We start from the raw sequence: 9,604 nt of genomic DNA on the forward strand, positions 1-9,604 counted from the left end.
ATCGCGTTATTAGGCGTGTATTTGGTTCGCGTTATTGCGCCTTTCTATATTATGTTATTCACGCCTTTCATTCGCGTTATTACGCCGTTCTTTGCGTTGTTAGGTCTGTATTTGATTCGCGTTATTACGCCTTTCTATATTGCCTTATTAGGCGTGTATTTGATTCGCGTTAAATATTACGCATTTATCTCACATTATTTCGCCTTTCTATATCGCGTTATCCACGCCTTAATTCGCGTTATTGCGCCTTTCTATATCGCGTTATTAGGCGTGTATTTGATTCGCGTTATTACGCCTTTATTTGCGTTATAAGATCCCCCAGTCGCTGTATCACGCCTCTCTGTTGAGTTATTACACCTTTGAAAAATATTTTAGGCTTTCATGAAATAAAGGTGCGTTAGTGTCAGAGAACGTGAATGCGTTTTTATTCCTTCTATCTTATGAAGTATATAAGTCATTTCAATATCAAGTGTTGAAATAAAACAACAACATACTATGTTTCATTTTCTTCAACCTGTCAGAAAGTTCCATTTACTCTCTTAGACACTACAATGTTTTCTGTTTTCTAACTATATCAGTATATGTGTTCATTGTTCTCCGCCACAAAGTTGACACGTTATGATCCGAATGCAACACTGGAGAACCGTTGAAGACATCGTCTTTCAGCATTGTCCAGGTAGCCATTTTTGTCAAAATCACAGGTATCCCATAATACTGACAGAAAAGAAGTGGATTGAGACGACCTTTTCCTCGGAATGCGAATAGGTAACGTGCCCATTTTTGGGTTTGAGGACCTTGAAAATGAAAGTTGTAATGCTTGTTAATTTTAATTAAATACTTTGGCATACACTATTATATACCTTAACCAATCTAAATATATGGAATTGCATTTATTCGCAGTTTATTTAATTTCTGTTGCTGAATGAAAGATATACAATGTACTTGTTTTTGGATACATGTATGACTCATAACCCTGGCTGCTGACAAGTATTAATTATGATGCGTTACAAAGCCTTGTGTATATTTACATTTTCCCACTCCATTGATTTACCAATTGAGCTCTTTAATCTCTAAATTGAATTGTCTCCCACCTAAAGCAATTTGATTTAGTTTCACGTCAGAGTTCCAGATCTCGGATACAGCGCTAAGATCATTAAGAAATTAATCGCTACATTACTGCAGTTTCGTAAAGCTGCATTGGATGATATAGGAGTCGTGATGGTTATGACTTGTGTTAAGGACACCTGTCACACGCCACGTTTCTAAATTTTTCTTTACATCTCAGGTATAATTTACCAAAAAAGACCCCACACTTGTTTAATGACATATTCTAAGAATAAGTTAACATGACTGAATAGAAATAAAAGCGCATTTGTTTAATGTAATTTTTAAGAATAGGCTAATTTAATTGAATTAGATAAAATAACATCTGAAGTACCCGAGCAATTAGCAAACTGAGATATATATTTTATACACAAACTGTAATATTTGTGTTAAACTAGGGTGTTTAAGAATGTGTTAAACTCTGTAAGAATAATTTTAACATTATCAAATCCAAATACGTAATTTTCTATGAATTTATCATGTTTAAAATGTTGTAAATGGAATGTTGCATTACATAAATGATGATATACATGTATTATAGAGACCTTCAGGCCGTGAGAGCAGCTTTTCTCTATAGGTAACAGAAATATGCATGTTTAAAGAAAAATATAGAAAACTGATGCAAAATTAAACCATATATATCTTGCAAGCGCAAGGACATGTGTTTCTCCATTTTGGATTTCATTTTTCCATATTCACGTCGTTCTGACATGGTATATAAAATTCGTAGAGGCATGTAACTCTTATTTTCTTAATCATATATAATCACTCCTCGATTAACGCGATTGTACCATGTCTCCTATGTTTACAAATTGTCTAATTATTACACCGGAAGTATTACGATGAAATACCAATGTGTGGTTATGATAATGACCCCAGGCATATTTAGGCGTCAACATTTTAATGCTAACATTTAAAGGAAAACATCAAGATAACAATGAAGAAGAAAGATGTCGAGCTACACATCAAATCCTAAGTCAAATCAAATGCAAAGTACTCACGCGTCCGGTCCACGGAAAGCCACAGAAATAGAATAAACACAAAGAATACATATATAATATGTAGATAGCTGGACAAGACAACTTCTCATTTTCAGCCAACATTTGCATCTGCCCAGTACTTGAATTAACTGTTCGTGGAGAATTACTTAATTGACTGATATGAATAATTCGTTAGTAATGACTTATTTCCCCAGGGTCTGTTGGAGCAAGAGAACGGATATATTATTTTATCTAATTTTCGTCAATAATGTCCAGCAGAACGACAGATAAACTGTTACGACATGGACTACTTAAACCTAGTTATGGAGTTTCCTTACATACATGCATACATACATTATATAACAAAAATGATTTCTAAATCTATACCGATAACACTGAAGCCAAAAACCATCGTTCGTACATAACGCCAGACTCCTTGGACGAATTTGACTCCCGTTTTCCCCCCTAAAATAGCTCTTACAAGTGTATTGTTATTTCGGATTTCAAACATTTCGGTTGAGCATCACTGAAGAGACATTATTTGTCAAAATGCGCATCTGGTGCATCAACATTGGTACCGTACAAGTTTTACATGCAAGGTGAAGATAACGAACAGTGATCAATCTCATAACTCCTACAAGCAATACAAAATAGATAGTTGGGCAAACACGGACCCCTGGACACACCAGAGGTGGGATCAAACTTAACAAGACCATCATTCGTACATAACGCCGGATGTAGCACAATCTTAACAGGGCATGCGCAAACAAAATCACTTAGCATGATCACACCAAACGCAGACGGTAAATCATTATCTAACCCGTAACAATCAAAGCTGTATAAATGTATTATTGAATAAAAACTTAACTTACCCCGAGAAATTCTTACCGTGTGAAAATGAATAACAAATTGGTTATCAATTTGACACCAAGCATGGTCCATAATGACAGTGTAGACACGTGGACATCTCTGTCAGCACTACAGAGGTTCAAGTACTCACCTCTACAAAAGAAATAGAACCGGCCAATGCTTGTGATACTTGAATATATACTTATAAAGGAGGGATGATCAAAAGGTTCGCGAGCTAATTTCCGTGGGGATCAGGGTTAAAATAGGTCCTCTGTACCCTTTGCTTGTGGTTAGAGGGGACTAAATGTGGCGGTCCTGCAGATGAGATCGCAAAAATCGAGGCCCCGTGTCACAGCAGGTGACTTGAAAAACAAGTTGATTATGCAGGGGGTTTCAATAGTCTCGTTTAAAGGCAGTATTTCGCAAATTCTATGGTCATTATAACGATCTAGAAACCCCTGCACCAACAGATTCTTCGTCAATAGCCTGTCCCGATTCAAAAATCGATCACCCACAGCCCGAGCTCTTGCACATCGAATCATTTGAGATATGTAAACATCAAACACAATTGATAATGTAATATTGTTACATAAATATGGAAAGTTGACGACAGAGAATCTGAACTTATCCCTTTTTTCATAAATTTCAGTTGTTAGTTTGCTGGTAATATCTATTTTCAATAAAATATCTAGATATGAAACAGAAGTAGAGAACTCTGTGTTATCTTTTATTTCGAGTTCACAGGGATATATCGAATTGAAATATGAATGAAAATTATGTTTTAATAGACAAAACGTTGTTGATAAACCTAAATGTCAAATTGAAGGTCACTGGAAGAAGTGATTTATTCTCACTTAGCCACCCGTGTCGAATCAATTGAGAGACACAAACATCATATGTAGGTGATAATTAATGGTACTTTACTACATATTTTAGAACTTGACGATGAAGAAGCCAAAATCATTCCACTCGAAACATTTGCACTCATACTAACGCAATCTAGATTGAGTGAATTGTCGAAAATTTTAATTTGTTTACCTAGACACTTTCTAATTTTGAAGAAGTCGTAAAACTCTCTGCAATGCATTTACCTAGAGTTAGAAACCTTAGATAACTATGCGCCATATGTACCATCTATTGTGTGCAGTTAAAAGCAACTCCTTAAAAACGATTTTATCTCGAGAGACGAAATTGCTGTCCCGATGTCTAGCATTATTAATCCACACAGAATACGGAAAAGTGAAGATAACAAACTGTTATCTATTTCATAAATCCTATGCAGAATACAGAACCGAGAGTTTTTATTGCAGTCTATTAATTTTAAGATACGTTAAAAGATAGCACTGTGTTAACGGCACAATGTGCTTTGTATCCGATGTTTTGGGATTTGAAGAATTTGGCAATGTGTTTGTGCTATAGAAACTGGCTTAGCAGTCTCGAAAAAAATTAAACTTTATAAGGTTGAGTTTTCTATTCCTAGAGCAGTCAAAATCCGAGGAAAATTTTCTTTTCTTTTCCGAGAAATAAATATCGGTGTATATCATACATGTATAGGAATTTACAGTAGGAACCGAGTCAATACACGAGTGGATGTAGTGAACTCTGTTCATGAATCTGGGTAATATACACGTTATTAATTAAAATTCTTTTGATAATGTCGACAAGTAACTCATCAGTATGTCACCCAAATCGCTGTTCCTATTGTACATCTGTAACGTACTCGTACTAGTGCAATCCAGATCTATTTTGTATTGCTTATAGGAATTATGAGATTGATCACTGTTTGTTATCTTCACCTTTCATTAGGATAACAAGAAATAATAATTTAGCAGCGTTTCCGAGAACTTGTGTTGAACGTAAAGAAACAAAATCACCTAGGCTAGCATGCTTGAGTATGATTAACAATGTAATAAACTACCCTAATATTTTGAAATTCCGTAACATGTAGAAAGAGTTTTGTCAATTTGAATCATGAAAATCTTAATTACGGTAAAAAGAAAGTAAAACTCCTGAAATGCGACTGAATAGCGTGACGTCATCACGCCACTGTAAAGAAAAAGCTGCAATTTTTACCTTATTCCAAGGTTTAGTAACATCTCTGAAAAAAATTGTATAAAGTATTTCTCCAAGATCTGCTAGGATGTGACATTTCTTACAAACTTCTCCTACATTCAACACACGATTCAAGTGTCACTGTTCAAGAAAATAATGATTTTCAGTACACAGGGAGTAGTGTTGAAATTTAACCTTGCTTTTGTTGCAAATGGAAGAGAAAAGGTAGATACTGTACCTATACATGTCCTACAAGGCTTCCCCAGTTGTGGACTCCTGTAGGGATCCGGGTTAGAATAGGTCCTCAGTTTTCATTGTTTGTCGTAAGAAACGACTAAATTGGACGGTCCGTTAGATGAGCCCACAGAAACCGAGACCTCATGTCACAGCAGATGTGGCACGATAAGTATCCCTTCCTGCTCTAAGTCCGTAAGTGTCGAGCATATGCCTAAATTTTGAAGCCCTTCATCGGCAATGGTGATGTGTCCATATGAGTAAAAATTGAAGAACGAGATGTTAAACAATATACAATCAAATAATCAAACCAGTTACGTATAAAACTCTTCTCTTGATCATCATTTTAAAAAATCAGGTGGGGATGAATATTGTAATTTTCAGAAGAATTGATATTAAGGATGTCAAAGAGTACTCGAGTACTCGACTATCGCTCGATCATACCGATCATTGACCAAATTTTTCAAAGTCGAGTACTCGTTAAAATAGTTATTTTAGTAATGGTTATAAATTCTAATTCCTTCAGTATTTTTGTGAGTAAAAATCATGTGATGGTAAAGTCAAACTGGTTTTAATTCGTTCATGTTCAAATGAATCATTTGAGTTTGGATGTTGGCCTGTAAATATACTTCCGATCTCCACTTCTTGGACATACTTTAAAAATAGTATAATGGAAAAATGATGACTTAGGTACACTTGTACCCTGTCAATCCGGATATTTTTACCGAGTACTCGACTATCGCTCGACAAAAGCATCCGAGTATTTGACTATGCTATCCGAGTAAATTGACATACCTAATTAATATATTACAGTGTTTAGGCACTAATCTGAAATCTCCACCTTTGTTTTTCGTTTCTACAAAACTGATGTATATAATTCCCTTTATTTCTTACTGGATTTATTTCATTCGCTGCGGAGTGATTTGGGTCATAAGATCGGTACTATAAAAGAAACAAACCAAACCTGCTGATCCATTATATGAAAAGACGATCGTTAGTTTCGACATCGTCTTGAAAGTTGCTCTAGAGATGTATACGTTTAAAGTATATCTACTCGTAGTTCTTATTCGATGTTCCGAAACGTCATCATCTTCAGATTTCGGCATCTTCAAGGAAGAATATCTAAATCCCAAGAGTGTGGATCACAGAAAGGTATGCTTCAATAAGTTCTCTTTTAATTAATAATTGTTGTCTTGTCTGAAGTTACTAAAGCATTTTGCTAATGTTTGTTTGTGGAGTAATTGATATCAAATGAACTTGATATGCACAGAAATCAACCAGGATTTTTATATGTGACATTTGAATATAAATAGAAAACAATAAGGAAGAATAATAATGATAGAAGGGAAAAAATTCTCGAAACGTATCACTTCCGCAAGTGTATAACAGATACAGAAAACTTGTTTCAGCATCACCAAATCAAATATGAACTCGAATACATGTAAAACTTATACATGTATTTCCAATGTTTATGAATTCTTCATATAAGATATTAATAAAGATACAAATTCATAAGAAAACATATGTGCTGCTAAACCACAAAAGACCAAGGGAGATAAAATGTACTTCTAATTATCTAAAACTCCAGTTCAATTGTATTTTACTCGGAGAGAGAATTGCTTATTTATGTAACACTTTAAATCCCAAATAATGCAAATGATATATAGGTCAATACGATATACAATGTTTCTATGTTGTAGCTCTCAGGACGGTGGTATGAGCACATGGATACGTTAAATAACACCCTCCGAGATGACACCTTCGTAGATTATGTGGTTCTTTGCGATGGAAGAATTAGATCAGTTCAGATCCTTAATCGTTGGATTTCGTAAGATCTTTTTAGCATTGTTTATCATATTTAAGATGTTATTATGACGTCACAAAAGCAGCATAATAAATTGGTGCAAGTTATGGTCAATTACGCTTCAAAATATAAATGTAGCAATGAGTTGAACCATGACATCTACGTTAAATTGATCTATTTATAACCAATTTATGTATAGATAACTATCGCAATAGTCCTCGTTGGCTCACTGTGACTGTTCTTTATTCCCTATTAATTGATTGTATACTGTTGAACGCCCGGCTTGAGAATATTTTACAATGAAAAAGGCGCCATTGCCGTTGAAGGGCCGCATAATTTATGCCAAAATGCTCGGCGCTAACGGCCTTTGAGTAGGAAGGCATCTTTGTCGGGCCGCGTCTGCTGTGACATGGCGCCTTGGATTTTGCTTTCTCATTCGAAGGACTGTCCCCATTTAGTCGCCTTTTGCGACAAGCATGGGGTGATGATATAAAGTGACAAAGTGTGAGTGTGTGTGTGTGAGTGTGTGTTTGAGTGTGTGTGAGGTCTCATGTTTTCTATTTGTAAGAAGGCAATCAAGCTATTATGTAATATCTCACTCGTATCGGAACACCATCAGCTATTGGTGAAACGTCACAAATTAAGACCTATGTATTGCACTCAAGTAGTGGAAATTCGTGTACGTGCTGAGACACGGAACCCTCTGTTTAAGTCCCGTGGTGATCTGGATTAGAATAGATCCTTGATACCCATTGCTTATCGTAAGAGGCAACTAAAATGGTTGTCCTTTGGGGAAATCATAAAAACCGAGGTCCAATGCCAGAGCAGGTGTGGCACGATAACGATCCTTCCTGCTCAAAGACCATAAACGCCGTATAAAGGCGCACATTTCGCAGCCCTTCACTGGCAATCGTGACGACTATATGTCAGTGAAATATTCTCAAGAGGAACGTTAAACAATATTCAATCAATCAATTAATCATTTCTAATGATACGTTAAGCTTGCCCTTTGTCATATTGTATATTTGTTTAGCCCTTTCAAACTTCTACCAATTTTGCCGAACTGTCTTTATTCTTTGTATTGAAAACAACCAGAAAGGCTGTGCATTATTTTAGGTCTCTGGAAGAGTGTCGGACAACAGCGGTAGCATTTCAACCCGAAAAGTCAGATTCACCCGATGGATTTATTATGCGGATGTCCACAAATGGTGTGTATGTCATTATCAGGTCTGGACTATCCATAACATTTCTTTTCAGCTAAAATTTATGAGAATGATTGTTGAATAGTATCTATCAATCGCAAACAAATAATGGAATAATTATTCCAATGACAAGAAGATATTGATATTCTTGAAATTACCGTGTAAATCATAATCGTCAGGACACCATATCAGCTTCATCCTTGAAAATAACGCCTGTATATTGAATTTTTAATTTACAAGAGACCTTAGGAAAGGTTACAATTAAATATCTTGATCTTCATCCAACTGAGGGATTTGTTGTCATACACCGACACACACATCATCTTCCCGACAGTTACCTCATTTCAACCCGCCGGAGGGATCCCCGTAACCTCGACGAAGTTATCAAACAGGCTCTACTGGCTCTTCATCTGGATATTGGGAACTTCTTTGTCAAATCAAAGGACTTCGGTAATATTTCTTTAGACATGCAATCATATCCATCACATTGGAGTCTTGAAACATCCACAAGTAATTCAGATTCTTCCTATTTATTTCAGGTTGTGAAAGAAGAGAAGAGAATGGAATCAAGCTGTAAATAATGAAATAAAGTTAGAACGAGTTTATGGAATCGTTAACATTTCAGTGAATTCCATTACAACTTACAACGATGCAAAATATCTTAGGTGATTTGAATGTTTGTTCTCGTTTCAATTTAATAAATGAACAAGTAAATCAAGGGAGTAGATTCGTGGGGTACAAACTGTTCTTTGTACTATGAAATTTGATATTTGCTGATATGCTGAGCAAAATATTGTCGGTACTGATTAGTGATGATAAATGCTGTGGGTAATCACGTTCAAAATATACATAAAATAACCATAAATACAAATGATTCCGAATCTCCTACACTGTTCTTCATATGATTACAACTACCGGTTACGGTAGCTCAGGAGTTCTGAACATTCGCTTCGTGATTGGAAAGACGTGCCATGACAGATAATGTAAACATAGGTAGTTATTGCATCTTCACCAAACGCTAGCGATTTAAAAATGAAAATCAAATTTTTTTTTAATATGACCTTAAAACGAAGGCACCGTGTCGCTACAGGTTTTGGAACGTTAAGGAACCTCAATGTTACGACCGTAAGCGCTAAGCATGTTTTTGTGGGATTTCACCTACAATTGATGACGTCTCAATGTTATGGAAACATTCTCAACGGGATACAAAACAAAAACCAACCTGTAAAATGAAATATACCTGTATATTTTGGTCTATCATGGTTGAGGGAAATGGTTGTTTTATTTTCTTTTGCAAAGCAAGCATGCAAATTTACCGGCTTAAAGGACAAACTATCCTTTAAAACATTTCATCCTGATTATTTGTTGGACAGGCGTTA

The 9,604-nt window shown here is 35.6% G+C and overlaps 1 protein-coding gene across 1 annotated transcript; it reads left to right on the top strand.

Annotated features, from left to right (window-relative positions):
• Positions 1-5,919: 5,919 nt before the first annotated feature.
• LOC125676960 (uncharacterized) lies at positions 5,920-8,984 on the top strand. The gene is made up of 5 exons (XM_048914851.2): positions 5,920-6,371; positions 6,920-7,047; positions 8,140-8,231; positions 8,466-8,675; positions 8,765-8,984. Exons 1-5 carry the CDS (start codon positions 6,249-6,251, stop codon positions 8,800-8,802), a joined length of 591 nt encoding a protein of 196 aa, XP_048770808.2. The 5' UTR covers positions 5,920-6,248; the 3' UTR covers positions 8,803-8,984.
• The last annotated feature ends 620 nt before the right edge of the window (positions 8,985-9,604 follow it).

This window comes from Ostrea edulis, chromosome 3 (assembly GCF_947568905.1).
Source record: "Ostrea edulis chromosome 3, xbOstEdul1.1, whole genome shotgun sequence".
NCBI lineage: Eukaryota > Metazoa > Mollusca > Bivalvia > Ostreida > Ostreidae > Ostrea > Ostrea edulis.